Below are 20,194 nucleotides of genomic sequence, written 5' to 3'. Positions count from 1 at the left end.
ACATATTAACTAAAGAAGCAAGCAAATTAAAAGACTTTGAAAAGATAAAATCTAGCTTTTCATTGGTGAGAAAAAGAAAACTAGAACAAGAGAACACAACTAAATCTCCGACAACTTCAAAAGAAGGAACCAAATTATAATGCTCCAGTTAGTATGACCGTTGACGAATAGTAGCACAGGCAAGTTCCAGAAATGCCGAGAAAAGGCAACATTCATTCAACTGAATCATTGTCATAAATAGAAGGTGTCTGATCCCTTTTTAAGTGTACAGCAGTGAAGAATGCTAAGGATCTACATCAAAAGTCTTTGATTTTAAGATTTAGTTACTCGTGAAGTGCATCACTGCTTCAACATAAGTGATTAAAAGGAGAAGTCTTTCAACTGAACAGAGTGACCGTATTAAACAAAACCTCAAACTCTATTACCATGTACTGGAATCATTGACATAATAGAATGCATCTATTCCATTTTTAAGTGTACAGAATACTGAGGCTATACAGGGAATGCATACTGATTTAAAAAATTAGTTAATCATTAAGTGTATCACTATTTCAATAGAATCGAATAAATGGAAAACAACTCAAGATGAATCGAATGAACGGAAAACAACTCAAGATGATGATTTGTCAACCTAATCCCCATAGGTATCTTAGAAATGGGGTTATGCCTAACTCTACCCCACAAAAGTAACTTATAAGCAGCAAACCACAAAGTCTTACAAGCACTACAAAGACCATATCTCTAAGCAATGTGGGACAAAACTGTAGCACAATGGTGTTGGAGGCTACAATGAAGGTAACCCAAATTTGTCGCAGTTATAAGGTGGATAGGGGAGGTATTTCAAACATACCACTTCATACATAGGCCAAATAGGTCTGGGGTGTAGACAATGTGATAGAACCTGGAAATGCAAATGAAAGGGATAAACCAGAGTTCAAGAACTCCTAAACAGAGCACTATGCTCCTAACCAGAGAGAACTCTACTTACAAACAACGATGATCCTTACTCCTCTCTTCTATCCTTATTATAACTGTTCCCCTCCAAACAGAATCCTGCTACGTCACTACTCTCTCCTATTCACACATCAATTAAGCTAAAGCCAAATCCAGTATCCTATCACAATGTGGACAACCCAACAACATATCAAGTATAGGCTCTGATACCATCTAGAAAAAATATTTTGGAGTATTATTCAATTGAGTGAAGTGTACAAGCACTAATCTAACTAACTAGAGTGCACTCTACCTATTGGGCCTTAGATTAAAGGTCCAAATACAATAATCACTAATTATTGAAAAATACGAGGCTAATAACTAGAAATACAAAAATATTACATATTTACAACATACTATTGCAGAATAGAGACGCATGAAGCAGGAGCATACCGATTAATAATTTAATATATACTAACAATGATGAATTGGATGAATTGTGTATATATATGCTTGTGATATCTTATTATAGAGTCCACCAAGGTACCATAATTATTGATAAAATCAAAGTCTCAGTGCATAAAGAATAGGGATTCTCAACAGAAAGATGCTCATTACTTAACCATAGGAGAAATTAAACTCATCTAACTACATCACAAATCTCAAAATTACTCAGATTGAGATGCATTCCCAGTCGTAAGTTACAGTTGGCCATTGCACAGAGTTAAATCTGCCACAAGATCTCAAATTTATAGAGAGAAGGAAAAAAAAAACATTGTCAATCAATTACAATTTCAATTTATCACAGACAAATCCTACTCAAAATTTTGTTTCTTTCTGAATAGTGAATAAGATCACGAGGCCTGAGGAGGTAAGGTTAAATTGGAAAACTTATTCATGTACTGCCAACCAAAATCAGCATAAAGTCTATCTAGCCAAGAAATCAGCACAGCTAACCAAAATGATATAGCTCACGCTGTGTCTTTGTTAAATTGGATATATACAATTACAAAATCTGAGTTGATTGATCTATCCAACAGGGCTATTTCTTGACTGCAACAGCCCATTGATTCTTAGACAATAGGGAGTCCAAAATCCAGATTAATATACTTCAAATATCACAATGATATTTCATTTCCAGAAACAAGTGTAAAATTATTGCTGTTTCCAGACATGTTATGTTTCATTTCATTGCATCCGGGGCTAAAGCAACAAAAATGCACAAACTTTCTATTTTTTTGTGTACGGAAAAAGGCTACAAGAGGTAATTTAAAAACTACAGTCAGTTATTTCATCCATTGAATTATGAGTATAGGATATGACCTCAATTAATGATTGGAGATATCATATGTGTAAAGATCAAATCTAGCTGCAAATTATATTCCAACTGCATTACAAGTATGAGGGTAGGATGAATGATCATGCTAAGCAGCCACTAGAATCCTACTACCACCCAAAATATGTAAATATAAAGCAAGACACAAGGTAATAATAACCGACGACTTAGCTCCTACATATCTAACAACTTGCATTCCTTTGTCTACAACGTCGTCATGAACCTTGTTAACACCCCTTTTCAAACCTTCTGATATTCTCCACAACATAAACTCCACAAATGACCTCGCAGTTTCGAATGTCACTCTCCCCGTGACATCAAACACAAACCTCTGGTTAGCTGGCACAGAAAGAGTTGATTTAACCTGTTCAAGCCACCCAGAATCCCCAACTCCATCAACAGAGCCTCCATTTCTGAATTTCTGAAGATAAGCTTCCGGTTTCAAAAGCCCGTTTTCCCTAGGTGAACTCAAATCAGATTTACCTTTTGGATTAGTCAAAACCTGATGAGATGTTTTAACCAAAGTCTCAACAGCACCGTTACATAGAGAAACCAAAATTCCCTTCACCTTTTCGTGGTGTTTTGGATTCGTCATTCCAGCAAAAATTTCATCATAAGTATTAACATCCATTGTTTTATCAAGAAAAACAGCAACAGCAGTAGCCACAAAAGTCTGCACACAATCCCCTATAACCTTCCCACACTTTTCATCACAAATCACACTAACAAATCCAGAAACACCATCAGATTTCGACCCGGAATCAACATTTTCCAACTTCGAACGAAAACCCAAAACCAAATTCCTAGCAAAACTTCCAACCACAACCGAAACAAACCCAGTTCCAGCCTCAGACGTAAGCTTATCCAACACCCTATCTGAAAAATTCGATTTTTCCGCACCAATTTCCAAGGGTTTTTCAAATTCACCATACCCCATTAAAATTCCTTGTGTTAAAGACTTTGAAACCCTAGAAATCGTTATCGAAAATTCATCCGACATGGCAATTTTGGATAATTGTTTCAAACTATTAGGAATTTCATCAGAATCAGACTTGAGAAATTTATTCAAATCGTTGGAAACGATTGAAACAGTTTCTGCGGAATTGGAAGCAAGTTCTGCAAGAGAAACGAAAGCTTTGAGAAGCTTGGTGAAACGGTGGCGTTTTTGAACTACATAGGGTAAATGATAAGCTTTATAAGCACCGTAACCGGAGAATCCTAAAAGCGCGATTAGGATGAGTCGTTTTTGGTGTTTTCGTGAGAAACTGAGTGGAAGTTCCATTCAATCGGGGAATGGAAAATTGAAACCCTAGAATTGATTTTAATTAAAATTGAGGTGAAAAAAGATTAAATAAATAAGCGCGGTGGATGATGAAATTAATGTTGGTTGTTTGGTTGGTTGGAGGAAAATTGGAATGTGTTGTTTTCTGGAATTGAATATGGTGGGAACGACGACGTTTAAGAAAACGTGACAAAATTTAAGTTGATTAAAAAAATTAATATAAGGTGGGAAGAGAGAGATAAACGCGCCAAATAAATGGTTGTTTGTTTGTTTGAGTTTAGAATTGACTTGTTCATAAGCTGGTCAATCCTCTTCTCCTCCTCCCTCCCCAATGCAATAGTATAATGAAAATAAATAGAGTAACAAACGATTTCTTGTTTTAACATTAACAACTTGGTAGTAAAAACAGGTTGTATCCCACCTTTTTTTAACATGAACAACTTATAGTAAAAAAATGGTTGTTTGCCTCTTAACCTCACACTAATATTTAAATTTTGGTTCCAAGTATTTGTATACAATGTTTGATGATATTAATGACTTTAATGTATTTAATTGATATATAAATTATAAGGGAAAATATTAACTTGTGTTTTTAAAATACATGTTAAAAAATTTAAAGTGGAAATTATGTCTAGAAAATTGTGTCAATTTATTTCTATAAATGTTAAAAATTAATGTTTTACATATTTACATTTATGAAATCTTTAGCATGACTTTTTTTTTTAACAAAATGACGACTTTGTTTATATTTCTCTTATAGTTAATCTTTATTTCAATCACGGTCATTCAAAATAGATTCTGGTAGGATTTGTAGGGTTTCTAAGCGGGAGAGAGCAATCTTCAAGAGTTTTAGGCCTAACATAATTTTCTTTAGCAAAGATAAAAATACCTCCTTGCTAAGAGTTGTGTCATTTATATAACTAAATCGAAATTTTTTTATGTGAACGTATATGATTCTCTCTTTAATTGGATGTGCATAGAAATCAAGGTTAATAAAAAATATTAATTTTCTTTTGTGTATGCAATACCTATTATAATATTGGTTGTCGCATGGGTTGTTCATATATCATTTTTTATTATTGAATATGTTACAATGATTATTTGCTTTTTTAGTTGGTGACAGGCATGGTTTTGAGTTTTATTTCTTTTACAAACAATATAAGGAAATCTATTAAAACAATTTCGACGATAAAGTGAAATAATACGTGTGGCATAAAAATCAAGGATCGTAACCATTTATAAAAATCTCATGCCTTTTCATGATCAGTCATGACTTTTAACTTTTGTCAAAAAAAAAAAAAAACTTTTATTCTTTCTAATTTTACCCATCGTATAATTAGAAAAAATATGTATGATATCTACACAATATTTTTCATCACCATTATATCGTTATCCATAAACCTAATATGAATTTTGTCAAAATAAAACCTAATATGAATTAGATCACTTTAATTTGACTAATTAACATAACAACCCAAATAAATGTAAATATTACATATGCGATCCAAAATTTCTAACAATATTATCCACTTATTATGCCACAATAACTAATAAAACAGAAAAAACAACACCCTTGACTCAAGGGCCTTGAGGTGCCGGGACAAACATTGGATGTTCAACGCATTGTATTAGACAGGAGTAAATTGAAGACATCTCAAGTAACCATGTAAGATAGTTGAGAATCCATTCTAACAAACGACCATAATGTAATTCAAAAACTAGGTCTCCTAAATTAAAAACCTTTGGTTTCTAGGTGATGTAACTTTAGTTTGACGTAGAGAAGTTAAAGGAGGGAGAATATTAATCAATCCCTACTCCAACAAAATAAAATACTACAAACACTAATATTTATCATTTCAGAAAAAATAACCTTTGGGTTCTCCCGAGTTCAACATGAAAATTTTACGCCAAGAATCCTGAAGAGGTATATTCTAAGATGAAAAACACATTCCAGTTGATCATCAATCAAGTTATTGAAATAATCACTATGGTTTTCAAACACAGTTGACACACCAAGGCAATTAGGATTCAGGAGAACAACACCGGGGTAGAAACCCGAACCCTATTACATCCACCATAAATCAATGAAAAAAATCAAATCTATATTTGATATTTGACGACAAACAAGGCATTTTATATACATTCTTGCACCTATATGATGTGTCTTAAAACAAAAGTTGTCCCTGAAATTGATGCTCATATTTCAACCCACAACCCTGTTTTCGATATCTAAAAAACACGTATCAAACATCAGATTGCTTTTCTTGGCTCTGCTTTTTCTTTTCCATTTGAGTTGTTTTGAAATACAAGATTCACCTTCAAACCCACCTAGCCTTGCGGCAAAAAATTGTAGGGAAAAAGGCATTAACAAGTTCTTTAACAGCCTCAAATATCATCACAGCATTTCTGTAACTTCGCTCACCATTATGTGGACAAAAAAGATAGATTTCACACACCAGTATCCATGTTTTTACCAAACATCTGGCAATTCTCTTTTTGATTTCTTGTTCCGTGTGAGGTTCCAGTGCCCCTACAATCACCTCAGTCGTGTCATCTGAAGTTCACACCACCTTTGAATCTGAATTGCTACTAACATGTTTAATGCCATAATCATCATCCTCGAGATCGCTGAAAGATATATCTTCTTCATTCACAATAGGGAGTGGTGTTCCACTATATCCCCCTAAATCAGAATCATCGTCTGGCCAATCATCATCGTCATCATCATAGTCCTGAATCATAATTTGAGAAGCTCGACCACTTTTTAGATCTTTGTTTTCAGTTTTATTACTTGGATTTTCCTCAATAACCGACTTATCCGATAAATGTGATCCAGAACTTTCAATTGTGTACTTTTCAGACTCATTATCTGCCATCATAGACAAAGAGGTTGTTCTATATCCGTATGTCCGATGAGGCATGTCATCAGAATAGGTGTCATCGGATAAGCTGGGAGTAGAATCATGATGCTGAGCATTGTCTCTTGAGTAGAGATCACTTCTTCCGAAAATTTCAAATTCAGGCTTTGTTTGTTTCTGCAATTCCTGCATCCACATTGATCTGGCTACCATGACCTACAAAAGTTAAAACTAAGATATTAAAAAAGTTATCTACCCATCATCTTAGGAATAAAATACTAGCTGAATGTAGAAGAGCACGTAAACTTTAGACATAAGCATTAGAGACAAATACTGCTTGCGATCAATGAACCAAACTAAGAAAAGGAACACTTCAATTCTACTTTCCGAGGAAAAATGAGAAACACTACAGCAAACCTAACCTCTTCAAATAAAGCAAATATTCTCCATGGTAAAACAATGATAGATCTAACTCATCCTAATTACAAATCTTTCTCTTTAAAAATAAATATAATAAATATGGCAATTTGCAATCCAAAAGAAGAAACAACTTCAGCTACCAATTCAATTATTAGCCAACCAATCAAAGTGCAAGGTCATAAGAAGTCGGGGGGAATATAACATGTTGACACCTAATGCATAAAATAACACACTTTTCTTCTAAAAACTTATAATTTGTGAGGCTATGTCAGGATATCTAATGGAGAGTAGAGAGTGTTCCATTGTTTGAAAGTTTCAACGAAGCAAAAGACTTCTTCCATCCCATTCTGCCCAAAATCCAAGGGGGTGGGGGTGAGATATTGGATAGAATGGGGTAGAGCCCATGAAATCATGTTGCATTCTTTTATATCCTATTCTGAACAATTCAAACAATAGAATGTTTAACGATTCTATCCATTTATCCCTTTACATCAATCCAAACATAGCCGTATTAGACATTAATATGTTAGAAGTGTACATTTAAGTACTAATAATTTGTATTATAATTTGGAATTCCAATAATACGAGCCACCAAAATTCACACCAGGAAGAAGGATTATAACAATAGCGATTATATCTTTCCAATAATCTCTCTATTCTTGGATTCCATTAACAACAATCAAAATTTGGAAACTCCAGTCTGCATCTAAAATTTCTTAATGTATTCTACAAAATTAGAAGAAAACTTAAAAGGCAAAAGAAATTTAGAAAATGGAGCACACAAGAATATACGGGAGAAATATATATGTACTTATTGACGTCTCACTAAGCAGAAGAAAGACAGAGATAGACTCATAATGCGAGCATAATTTTGATGCTCAACAGATCTCCCGACCGAAGTAGAAATTTAAATATTCTTTACATAACCATTGAGTATTAAGACATTGACAATAACAAAACATTTAGAGATTTGTTAAATAACCAGTATAGCACTGCTATACCACTATTACATATCGGGATTTGGAGCAACCGTGATGAGAGCCCATACACTATTGCAATTCCGCTACGTACCATTGCAATGGTGGTAGTTTTTTGCATATTTGTGATAGTGGTTATTTCTTACATTGCGGGAGTTTCTGTTTTTTTTTAATGCTTTTTTCCCTAATGGTAACATTAGAAATATCACGTGAGCTGCACATGACATATTTCTGAAAACATTAGAAATAAAATAATGTTGAGTTGGTGATGAGATGGGGTCTTATATAACCCCTAAACCCCACGACCTAGGTAACCTCTCCACTTCTCTCTTCATTTCATATTTCATCTCCTTCAAGACATTGATTACAAGGATTCATTTAAGAAGTTGAAGGATATGCCTCACTATCTAAAAATGAAGATAACGATTATGTTGTGGAAGAGGAGAATAGTTAGATCTTTTTATCTTTTATCACTAGTTAGAACTACCAGTAATTAGTTGTTTTGAACTACTATTTAGATTTTGAGTTTTAATTCACTTTTAATTTGTTTCTGGTTTTTCTACAGCAATATATGTAACTAAGCATCAGTTGTTTGAACTATTGTATACGATCATTTATATCAACCACTTTGCGGCTTCCGCTGTTTTCCCACCATGCTGTGAACCGCTATTAATTGGGTTATCTTGTAAAACACACACAGTGAGATCCACCAATAATCAGGGAAAAAAACTGAAATATATCAATGCTATTTAGAATCTAGAACTTACAGAGCACCATAAATTTGAACCTCTGAGAAAAACTTCAGATTGTATTGAACATATAAGCGTTTTCATTTCAAATGATTAGGCCACAATAAAGTCCCAAAAGAAGGCATTGGGAACCACCTATTTCAAAACTTGAAGCTTGGATTTCTATCTAATAGAAATACTGGAAGAGTATGATTTGTAGTCTAAACTCTAGTGTTCAAAATTACTTGATAAAAAATATCTTCCAACAGAAAATAAGAGCAGTGTGAAAGGCAAAGGAAACTGGGAAATAACTGACCTGGGGTGTAGACAAAACCTCAGAATCTTGTTTATTAAGCCTTGAATGCAAAAGTACAAAATAGACTTTCCAAAAGTAACTTTCACTCATATGACAAGGGCACAATTCAATTCTTAGCGCAGCTAATCTGGGAGCAAGCCTCTCAACGACCATAGCATGATCTCGTTGGTCCTCAGACATTTCAAAATCTACAATAAAAAACACATTTAATCAAAATTCATGTAAAACCAACAATCCTAAGTTATGAAAGGTATAAGTAACCTTCAACAATGAATACAATTAGAAGCAATTTAAAAATTTAAAATATTTGAAGATGTAATGAGATTGAATGATTACCGTCGTTATCATCTTCCTCATCAATTGGAAAATCCAACCAAGTTTCAGGATGCATAGCAATATTCATTGCAAAAGTCAAAACCTCCTCCGTAATTCCAACCGCACACTGTATATCAAATTCCCTTTCATGTTCTCCTTCTGAATCGGATCCGAATGTATTCGAATTCGGTTCAGGATCATCCCGACGGAACACACCTTGTTCCATTTCCGAATTTTGATTCGAAATTATATCGTCATCAACTTGCCGTTGTTGTTCATGTTCATCTTGAGAAATAGTTGAAGAAGGAGGAGGAGCGAGAAAAGAAGCCATACCCCAAAATTGACGAGTTAGGGTTTGTTTGATTTCGTCGAGGTCTTCTTTAACACCACGACCTTGCAATGTTTCATCATTTTCTTCTTCTGATTCAATTGCATTATTATCTTGTTGTTGTTGGTAATCATTATTTCTAGGTGAGGTGGTTGGAGATTCGGTTACGATGTCGTTTTGAATGTCACCATCATCATCATCATCGAGTCGGAGAGAGTTTGCAAGGGAACGAGCAAACCATGATGACATTTTTTGTTTTGTTTTTAAACAAAAAAGCGACCTTCGAATGGTTTGGTTTATTGAGGTTGGGATCGGGATCAGGTGGGTGCTGCGTTACGGTGGTCGTCTACTTTTGGATTTTAGACGCAACACACCACCGATCTATCTATTTATTATTTATGGAACAGTTGCAGTTGAATTTGAATCAAGAAGAATGAGACAACCAAACCAGGATGTCAATCAAGCACGTGCTGATTAACATAATTCATACTCTACGTTTAACACCTAAAAATGGAAATGGATAACCATATTCAATAGAGAACAAAAATCTATATTTTAGATTTATTTAATTAATGTTGTATAGTCTTTATAATTAATCAAATATATCATTTAATAAGTAAATTTTAAATGATTCATACATCTTTTAATGATTGATGTCATTTAAAAAAAAATTAAAAATTATATGTACCGTATATATACACGACGATGGCCACATGTTATTTCAAATATGTTTTCATGTTTGTTTTTGGAAATTAAACTCATGTGTTCTCTCATGTTTTTTAAGTTTGAGAGCTTCCACCCTTAAACCTATTTATTCTTTTTTTTTTTCTTTCTTTCTCTTAGTTTCAAAATCTACTTTTTTTTAGTTGCTCATAAATCTCATCTAATGTTGAAAATTGACTCAAAAAGTGGATGTTGAAGCACTGAGGAATCGTGGCACGATTTGCAGGGCAACGTGGCACGATTGGTTGGTTCAGATTTGGGTTTGTCGTTGGAAAAATTATGGCACGATCCAGGAGGAACGTGGCACAATGGAAGATGAACGTGGCACGATCCAGGAGGAACGTGGCACGATGTAGCGGATAAGGTATAATACTGTACTATACCTGCTGCATTGTGGCACGATTGGGTCGAAACGTGGCACGATGCTGCGTATTTCTGAACACTATTTAAGGCTTATTTTTTCATTTTTTTAGTAGACCTTTGAGATAGAAACTTGGGAATACAAAGGAGATAACTTTAGGGTTGAGTGTCTTTGTAGTGAGGTTCTCTTGAGGGTTGGGAAACATTGTAAACACCTTGGGTAGTTAGATTTCACCATTAGAAGGATCAAAAAGCTTCCTTTTGTGTTTTCTCTTAGGATTCATATTGCGAGAGTGGGTGACACAAAATGGGTAGAAATTAGGTCTTGTTCTTGTGGAAGCTTGTAAGTTAATTTCTTGTAACTCTTTTTGTTGTTGTTGCTTGGAGACACTTTATCTATTGATTACCACTTCCTTTTGTTCCACACATCTTTGTTATTCATTGGTGTGATTTTGTACGAATTCACAACATCTAACATCGCACAAGTGACATCTGACTATTTATTTATACTATGTTTGGATCTAAGGTGCACATAAATTTTCTAGTGCTATGATGCATCTTCACCGTGAAACAACATGCCACTAGTCACTTCACCTTCATTGTAAGATCAAATATTTCATAATGGCAAGCAAACATGCATCTAGTGAATCGCTTCAATTTTCTAGTGCTATGAGCTAGGCCAAGATGGCAAGATCATTACCACATTCAGGGGCGGATCTCTTTGGTGGCCGGCGGGAGCCACGGTATCCCCCAAGATTAACTTATATAGTATAATAGGAGTAATATATCAGTAAAATTTCGCTGCTGTAGTGGTAAGGGGGTGCTAGAAATTGCCTAGGGTCGCGGGTTCAACCCTCCCCAGTCTTCTTTTATTACATATTTACTTGAACCCATGTTCTCTTCCTACTTTCAAACAATTCATACCACTAGGCCAATTATTAATTATTGATATAACTTGAAACCATTTAATATATATTCCATAGAAATTTGGCACCCCCAAGAATTTAACTCAAGATCCGCCACTGACCACATTCATAGCATAAAATTGTGACTTATCAATCAAGGTAAACCTCACTCGAAACCTCTCGCCCACCTTGTGCATTATACTAAGTTGAGTGGTGGCAGATACATCCTGCCATTGGCCACCACCTCCATCGCGGATTCCAGCCAAAAGCCCAAAACGCAACCATCTCATGAGGAGATTTTTTCACCAATCCTCCATAAGCACTGTGAGTCTTTGAGTTCCGTTCATAACATAGACAATACTTTGAGTTTGTTGAAATCAATGAGCACCCCCACCACAGAAAGGCAATATTGTTTTCCAAATTTACATATGGATAATGCTTACTTGAAGATTGGTAAGTGTTTTGAGTGAGTTGTGGGTTCTTGACTCTTGGTGGAATATGAGTATCATAACGCGGAAAAACACACGTTCACCTAAAATATTAAGACTGAGTAAGCGTAAAAGTCAAAAATATTATTTTATCAAAATTTATTATAAATAGAAGGGTTCAAATAAAAAATTGGATACCTACACAACTTGTTATGATTGGTTATTTTTTGAGCGTCTCACTTATATGTTGTTTAACTTTTATTTTTCCTTCAATGTGAGATTTCTCATCCAGACTTTGATACACCAGTAATTCTTTCCCTCAAATTTGAGTCACACTTCACACAACAATGAGAGGAACATAAATAATATAGAGATGAAAAAACTGTGGGTTTGATACCTACACAACTTATTATGATTGGTTGTTTTTTGAGCGTGTCATTTATATGTTGTTTAACTTCTATTTTTCCTTCAATGTGAGATTTCTCATTCAGACTTTGATACAACAATAATTCTTTCCCTCAAATTTGAGTCACACTTCACACAACAATGAGAGGAACATAAATAATATAGAGATAAAAAAATTGTGGGTTTGATACATTGAGTATCCCATAATTGATGCACCCAATCCATATTTATTCTTAGACTATTACTTTTTCCACCCTATGCCTTTCCTCGCGCGCCTTATTTTTTTTTTCAAATTTTACCCTTGGTCCGGATTTCGTTTTTCGGATGGTATTGTTAGAATTTTGCAGATGTTTCCGGATTTGAAAATCCGTAATAATGTTTTACCAGAAGTTTTGCAATTTTAATCTTCAAAATTCGTAAAATAAAATGCAAATAAAATAAAAAACAGAAATAAAAAGACACAAACATAAAAACAACCCATTTTATTAATATATGAACAATACATTACAATAATTTTCAAGCTTTTTAAGCTTATTACATAAGATCCTAAATCTATTTCTAATCTCCTATGAGCCTAATTCTAATATGCTAAGAGTCTAACCACCGGTATGTGATGGGACATACCAGTAGTTTGCCTATTGGAGGAAAACCGGAGGAGGGGGAAGAGGAGGGTGGGAAGAAGAAAACAATGCCCCTGAGGGAGATGAGGGGTGCTCAAACTTACGCCTTGACAGCCAAGCTAAGAATCACACTGACCCACATGACCCTCAGATGAACCGCACTTCGTTGCAGCGTGGTTCCATCCTCATTGACCGTTCATACAAACCTTGAAAGTTTTCAACGAGGTCCTTATCTATGAAAGGCAAACGATGGAAAACCATGGTTGTAAAAGGAAGAAGAGGAGGAGAGGGTGGGAGAGGATGGTGTGAGAAATGGTGGAATTTGGAAGGTTATTTATAGGGAGGGGTGGGTCAAAAACGGTTGGGGCCATAAATGCAGTCAAAAAACGCGTTGTACCACATTTTTTTTACTTGACCACCGACAAAAACGTGTGATGCAGACCACCGGCCATAACTGATGCATTCCGAAATATATAATCCGGTAAACACATCTATTTTTCGGAATATATTTTCCGGATTAATGCGATAATGGTGGTGAACGAGGGAAAAGTTGGCACTTCCTATAAGGCTAAGGACATTCCGGAATGTAAAATCCGGAAAGATTCAGAGCCATTAATGTGGGTTTGGACGGTTACAACAACCACTAACACGTTTTCATTGACTGTATTAATGACCTAGGACTTGTTTTAGGCTATAAATAGGCTTCCATCTTCAACAAATACCTTCATTCTTCACTTCACCTCTTTTCTTACATTTTCTTCAAATGATTTTTAGTTTTTTTAGGGGTGTCGATGGTGTCATGGTCATTGTTGACCGTTCATAGGAACCCTGCAGTTGCAATGCATTGCAGCTTGTGTGGGGTTCATATAACGGTCAACAGAGACCCTTGACATCAAAGAAAGACACAGAAAATCACATAACATCTGGTCCGGATTATGTAATCCGGAATAGGGGTATTTTAGTAAATTTTGCACGGTGCACGAGAAGGCAGCATGGTGGGAAAAGTAATAGTCTTATTCTTATTGACCCATTAGCCTTGCACATTTTTATCCTGTCATAAACAAATCTCCTTGCACAATTCTATAAGTTACAATTATAGTATAGAAATTGCATGTTAAAGGGAAACAGAGTTGGTTATATTTAAAAACGTGCAAGAAACTATAAAGAAATTATCCTGGGTTTTGATGGTATTGTTGTAGTAATCAAGATATTAGTAGAGTAAGTGCACGTTTTCAAAACTCGTTAGACTTCTGCTTCAACACCGGATTGCATTTCTAAGCAACCATTGTTCAAACTAGACAAAAGCTTAATCTATTGAGGCACTACCCCAGTGCTCACAATAGAGCTCTTAACTGATTAACAAGAACATATACTAATCTTAATGAGTCCAGTTAGTCAGAACCTGCTTCTTATCCCTCAGCAACCTCAAAAGATTCGAGCTTGATATGAGATAAGTACTTTTGTGTCAAAGTCACTCCTCTCCAGTTCCATCAACAACATATCATTGATTTTTCATCAACTCAAAACTTAAATCCAATAATTACTATTTCCAAACAAGCACTAAGTGTATCAGTATTCTTTCTTATGTTAAGCCATTCTTAATATCAAACTTCAAACTCACTACAATTTCAAAACATCAATGGTCAAAAATATTGTTTCATATATTCACATCACAACAATTAATTCCTATGATCAATAAATAAAATGGCAATACAAAACTCTAAAAATAAATAAATTTGCAGATAATGGTTATACGACTCCATCTGCTTTCTGCATTGTTACTATACATGTCCACGATCATTTCTCATCAAATGTAGCTAAAGAAATATTGCTCAAACCAAGTTGAGCATGAGAATTAATTCTACTAATCTCACCAATTATTTCATCAAGTGCAACTTTATCTTTCAATATTGAAGTATGAGTCACCCCACCAATCTTAATAACTTTCAAGTACTGATTTTTTTCATCTTTCCATAGAGATTCAAGTGCCAACAAGCTCACCATGTTCACAGTTCCGTCACCATCACCATACGAAAACTCCGGGGGCTCATCAAAATCGCCATTCCTGTAAAACAATTCCTCTGGAGTCTTCACACCCTTTCCTATAATACAAGTCATAGCCACTGCTGGTGCATCTATTTTCGCTATCAAAGGTAAAATGCGAGTTTCATAAGGATAAACCCCTTCAGGAAAACCAATATCTTTAAGAAAATCAATCATATCATGTGCTGAGTAGTTTCTATATGGAGTAGTAACTAAAGATTTATCAATATCAAACATCTTAGGATTTGGCAAAAGCCATAGGTTACTCTCAGAAGTTCTCTGTTCATTTCTTACTATCAAAGGGTTTACTAATGGCACCCCCAAAGTATTGCCTGATGCAAAAGTGAACATTTCATCAACAGTTCCACCCCATGGAGCAGAAAGTGCTATAAAATGTTTAATGAATTTCTTGCGCCAAGAAGAGGGGTTCCGATTAAGGAGTTCGAGGACAAATAAACCTCCCAAGCTGTGTGAGACAAGTATCACCGGCTTCCCTCCATTGGAATTGCTTGCTTTTTCTATCAAATTCTTTAGGTCGTTTAGGAATTTGGAACCAACTTGAGATGGGTGACTTGGTGCTGCTAGACCATATCGAAAATCATAGGGAGCTCCAAACAGATTCTGACCATCTATGTAACCAAGCTGTTCTAATGATTCTACTAAGGGCGCCATGTACCCTGTGACAAGCCTACACAAGTAACATTACTGTATTATTGTAAGGTACCATATTTTAGAACCAACAATATGCATCAAAACCTTGTCCCTATTTTTTCCGCAACGAGAACACTGATTAATGCATAATGAAGAGCAGTGATATCATCTAAAAACAACAATGTCAAGCTAATTCTCTAAAGCATTATGTCCGTAGCTTTATATAGAAAAAAAAGTGTCTATATATAATCATATTGCAATTTGATGATACAAACATACTGAGATGGGTGTTGAGTCGAATGAATGTGTCGGCGGGTTTGTATTACGAATGGTGTTGGAGCCCTAGGGAGTGTCTGATTCGTTAAGGGAGAGGTTTCGGAAGATCGGAGGTTGAGGCTGGGGTATGCGGTGCATGCAGTTTCAGATTTGGTGTACTGCAGTTTGGTATATGTTAGCCTCAGGTCTGCTGTTCTGTTAGCAGTGGCAGTTTTTTTGTTTTCTGGTTTTTGCTTCCTACACGCTTGCTGTCATGCGCTGAGGGAGCTTTTTTGTTGCTGTTTGTGAGGTTTCTGGTATTTCAGCGCCTGTTTGTATTGTTCCTGTGCTGCTGTCCGTGAGTTTTGTTGTGTTTCTTGCACACGCTCGTTGCGAATAAATTTTACTGATTCTAAAAAAAAACATATTGATTCAATCTATCTAGAAAAGTATTCATATATGCAAATTTCTTGTTCCACTGCATTATATTCCTTCCCATATAATAAAGATAAAATATTCTATTGTATGAATAATATAACACAAGTTATCAATGAGTGTATCTCCAGGTTAGAACCTTGAAATTGTAGGGGTATTGTCAAGTTGATTTTGAACCTACGAAATTGACGAGAAAATATAAATTGTTGGTCATTTTAGTCCAAACAGTATAGTCTTTTAGCAAATATTTTAATTTTTTTTTTGTGGTGTTAACCGGATATCCTCTGCACGCAACTATACTAAGACTAATCCCTCAAAGGACCGCAATGGGTGGCAAAGTTCTCCCTCAAAAGATTTAACATTACTCATGGCTGGATTCGAACCAGGATTTTTGGTTAAGCTGGAAGAGATCTCTTACCATCTCATTCAAGTGCTCTTGCGTAAATATTATCAAATTAGTCCGAAGGTAAAAAACTTAGCCTAAAAAAAGACCAACATGAATGATAGCACTTTTGAAGTTTTGATCAAATACTGATTTCATATTTTCAAACACAAATATTCTGAGTTCACTCGTAATAATAACTATAGCGCAGTTTGGTGGAATCACGATCGAATTGACAAACTCACGGTCAAGACAAACATGTACTAAATTAAAGTTTCACTATATCAAGGACCTGGTCCCACAACCAAAATTGGATGATTTCATAATGAGCTAGTTTGTTAATTTCAAAGACAGAACATAAAATTCCCAGAACAAAGTACAGGAAATAAAACAAAATAAGGTTAAATGCATGGTTAAGAAACAAACTTACTTAAGACGAGGATTAAGATAAAGAAGAGAGGAAGTAGAACCAAAGCTAGGGACACGTGTCTCCACTCCAGGAACATTAAAGTAATCATCAAGGTCTTGATCATAATAAAGAGTCATGCGAGAAGCAAAACATTTGGTGAAAGGAGCAAGTAAGACACTTGAATCAAACCATAATCTAAACCAGCCATTTTTCTTCTTGAAAGGAGGGTACCATGGATCACAAATTAAGGTAGAAGGTTTATATTTAGTGGTTAGTTTTGCTTCTAGTTGGTTCCCTCCGTTACCTGGTATTAGTATCACTGGATTGAGGTTGTTGTTGCTTGTACTAACGGCAACATTTGTGCAACAAATTAACGATACCATTACTAACAGTGTCAATGTATTGGTAATGCAAATTTTGAGACTATGTTCCTTCATCACGATAAAAAATATATGATTACTGTGATTTGTTTTTAGTGAAGAAATTGCTTTGGATAATGTTTGGTTTCACTCAAACATGGCATTGTTATGCTATGTTATGGCGCACAAGTATGTAGTGTGATGTATGTGGTGGAGATTTTTTTACATTTCAAAATATGCAAAAAAGAAAACGGGTGAGAAGCTGCCACGTCGTCACGTATTTATATCCTTGAAAATTGCTTTTCTGACATAGAATACTTCCTATTAACACAAGTAAATGACCAAATTACCCCAGCGGTAGTTAACTGTCTCTGGCATATGCGCCGGGAGTTAATTGTCGTTGGTTTTGCTGCTTTTTATTATAATTTTACGCGTTTCGGTAGAAAAATCAAAATAAATCGAAAGTTATTCAGAATTCTACGAAACTTTACATAAGCCTCTATAAAAATACATATAGACTATGAAGCCCGGATACGATACTGCACCGATACGAAAAAATTTTAAACATCAAGATATGATACGACTGAGATACGTTAATAAAAAATTTATATATAATATATAAATGTTCAATATAATTATACCATTTTTTTAATATGAAAATATATTAACAAACAACATAAATCAGTCATAGACTCGCAACACATCAACATAAATATAAATAATATTGACGATTAAGAGAGTGATTATTAGCCAATTACATACACAATATATCACAAAAAGAGCATCATCAATGTTATACTATATCCAAAAAGAACATTGTTAGTGTTATACTATATCGATCTAAAAAAGAAACGCTATATTCAAAAAAGAACACATCAGTACTCAAGAGTTAAGTTATTTTAGTTAACATTAATTGGAAAGTATCGGGGCAGATACTTGTGTAGGATAATGATCGGATACTCTCCTGATACGTATCGGGAAGTATCAGATAATTATTTTTTTATAAAATAAAATTTAATCTTCGGATACTCTTCTGATACGTATTGGGAAGTATCGGTGCAGGATACGCATGGGATACGGTACGTCATCCATTTTGAAGTATCGAGGCTTCATAGCATATAGATGATGTGAAAAGTTTCGTAACATTCCGAATAAGTCTCGATTTTTTTTCATTATTTTTTCGACCGGAACGTGCAAAATTGCAATTGAAAAAAAAAAAAAAAAAAGACACTTATTCGGAATGTTACGAAACTTTGCACATCATCTATATGTATTTATATAGAGGTGTCTATAAAGTTTCGTAGCATTTCGACTAAGTCTTGATTTATTTTGATTTTTCGATCGAACCATGCAAAATCGCAATTTTTTTCAAGTGCGAGTCCGAAAAAGTGTCCTAAAGGTTGAACTTTTTTACGCTTTTTTTTCACTCATGTTTAGAACAAAAAATAACATCTCCCACAAAAAATTTGAATTTTTCGACAACGGACGGATTAAATATGAATTTTTAACGCGCCTAAAATTTAAGACACGAAAACATCAACCTAAAAATTGAATTTTGAGCTGTTTTTTTTTTGCAGACACCTTTATAAAAATACATATAGAGGATCTGCAAATTTTCTTAGTATTTCGAGTAATCCTCAATTTATTTTGATTTTTTTACTGAAACGCGTAAAAATGCAATATTTTTCTAACTGCGCGTCCGGAAAAGTTATATAGAGGTTGATTTTTTTTTTCATTATTTTTTGTACACATATTAAGAACATAAAAAAAACATTTCCCGCAAAAAATTAGAATTTTTCGACAACGGATGGATTAAATATGAATTTTTAATGCGCCAATAATTCAAGAAACTAAAACATCAAAACGTCGAGCTAGATATTGAATTTTGATGTGGTTTTTTGCAGACAGCTCTAAAAAAGTATATATAGAGGTCTGTAAAGTTTCGTAGAATTTTGAATAAATTTCGATTTATTTTGATTTTTCGACCGAAACGCGTAAAATCATAATAAAAAGCATCGAAGCCAGCGGCAGTTAACTGCCTCTGGAGGAGCCAACGGCAGTTAACTGCCGGCGCATATGCCAGAGACAGTTAACTACCGCTAGGGTAATTTGGTCATTTACTTATGTCAATAGGAAGTATCTATATAAAAAAAACAATTTTCTATATCCTTTGATCATCATCGATGAGAAGAAGGTCATTCAGTCAACTACGATAATTGGGCCCATATTTAATTTTTGCTATTGAGCCGAAATGTACTGTTTGCCCAAAGCTTTGAAAATTGCTCTTCTTCCAATAAAATACCCCCGCATAAATTAACTCACGCGAGTGTATAATCCAACGTGACATAAGTCACGTTCCGAACACCAACGTGAGTTAACTCACGCTGCTGTCAAATGCATTCCTTTACAAAGTGAGTTAAAGGTGAGTCAAAGGCATATCAAAGGCATTCCTTTGATATGGTGCCAGCGTTTGCTTTTTCTTGACAAAGGTGCATGCAATCATTCCATCTTCAGAGATGCTGCTTTTACATTATCCACCCCCATACATGAACCTTCCTCTGTATGAGAACTATCTTCGTTTGCCACATATACCAAGGTGGGAAAATTACTTAGAGTTAACTAACGCTGGTGTTCGGAATGTGATCGAACGTGACTTAAGCCACCAAGGTGTTGAACTCAACGTGACTTAAGTCACGTTGTGTTATACACCTGCGTGAATTAACTTA

General features: G+C 34.8%; 3 protein-coding genes across 3 annotated transcripts; all 3 read right to left on the bottom strand.

Annotated features, from left to right (window-relative positions):
- Window positions 1-2,137: 2,137 nt before the first annotated feature.
- Window positions 2,138-3,728, bottom strand: LOC25489982 (protein PHLOEM PROTEIN 2-LIKE A10). Its single transcript, XM_013606347.3, has one exon. It carries the CDS (start codon window positions 3,549-3,551, stop codon window positions 2,358-2,360), a length of 1,194 nt encoding a protein of 397 aa, XP_013461801.1. The 5' UTR covers window positions 3,552-3,728; the 3' UTR covers window positions 2,138-2,357.
- A 1,653-nt stretch (window positions 3,729-5,381) lies between these two features.
- On the bottom strand, window positions 5,382-9,932 carry LOC25489981 (uncharacterized). The gene is made up of 3 exons (XM_013606346.3): window positions 9,187-9,932; window positions 8,851-9,038; window positions 5,382-6,625 (listed from the first exon to the last, which is right to left on the bottom strand). Exons 1-3 carry the CDS (start codon window positions 9,740-9,742, stop codon window positions 6,113-6,115), a joined length of 1,257 nt encoding a protein of 418 aa, XP_013461800.1. The 5' UTR covers window positions 9,743-9,932; the 3' UTR covers window positions 5,382-6,112.
- Window positions 9,933-14,532: 4,600 nt separating this feature from the next.
- LOC25489980 (lecithin-cholesterol acyltransferase-like 1) lies at window positions 14,533-17,652 on the bottom strand. Its single transcript, XM_013606345.3, has 2 exons — window positions 17,131-17,652; window positions 14,533-15,665 (listed from the first exon to the last, which is right to left on the bottom strand). The coding sequence occupies exons 1-2, from the start codon at window positions 17,544-17,546 to the stop codon at window positions 14,732-14,734; spliced, it is 1,350 nt and encodes a 449-aa protein (XP_013461799.1). The 5' UTR covers window positions 17,547-17,652; the 3' UTR covers window positions 14,533-14,731.
- Between the last annotated feature and the right edge of the window lie 2,542 nt (window positions 17,653-20,194).

Source organism: Medicago truncatula, chromosome 3, assembly GCF_003473485.1.
Source record: "Medicago truncatula cultivar Jemalong A17 chromosome 3, MtrunA17r5.0-ANR, whole genome shotgun sequence".
Lineage (NCBI taxonomy): Eukaryota > Viridiplantae > Streptophyta > Magnoliopsida > Fabales > Fabaceae > Medicago > Medicago truncatula.
Note: the sequence above shows the minus strand (reverse complement) of the source record. Positions and strands in the feature narration are given on the sequence as shown.

Coding starts and splice junctions, on each gene's coding strand:
- LOC25489981 (XM_013606346.3), bottom strand. CDS start 9,742: ATGTCATCATGGTTTGCTCGTTCCCTTGCAAACTCTCTCCGACTCGAT. Junction 9,039..9,186: donor TGAGGAAGATGATAACGACG/GTAATCATTCAA, acceptor TTTTTATTGTAG/ATTTTGAAATGTCTGAGGAC. Junction 6,626..8,850: donor AGGTTTTGTCTACACCCCAG/GTCAGTTATTTC, acceptor TAACTTTTGTAG/GTCATGGTAGCCAGATCAAT.
- LOC25489980 (XM_013606345.3), bottom strand. CDS start 17,546: ATGAAGGAACATAGTCTCAAAATTTGCATTACCAATACATTGACACTG. Junction 15,666..17,130: donor TATCTTAATCCTCGTCTTAA/GTAAGTTTGTTT, acceptor TTACTTGTGTAG/GCTTGTCACAGGGTACATGG.
- LOC25489982 (XM_013606347.3), bottom strand. CDS start 3,551: ATGGAACTTCCACTCAGTTTCTCACGAAAACACCAAAAACGACTCATC.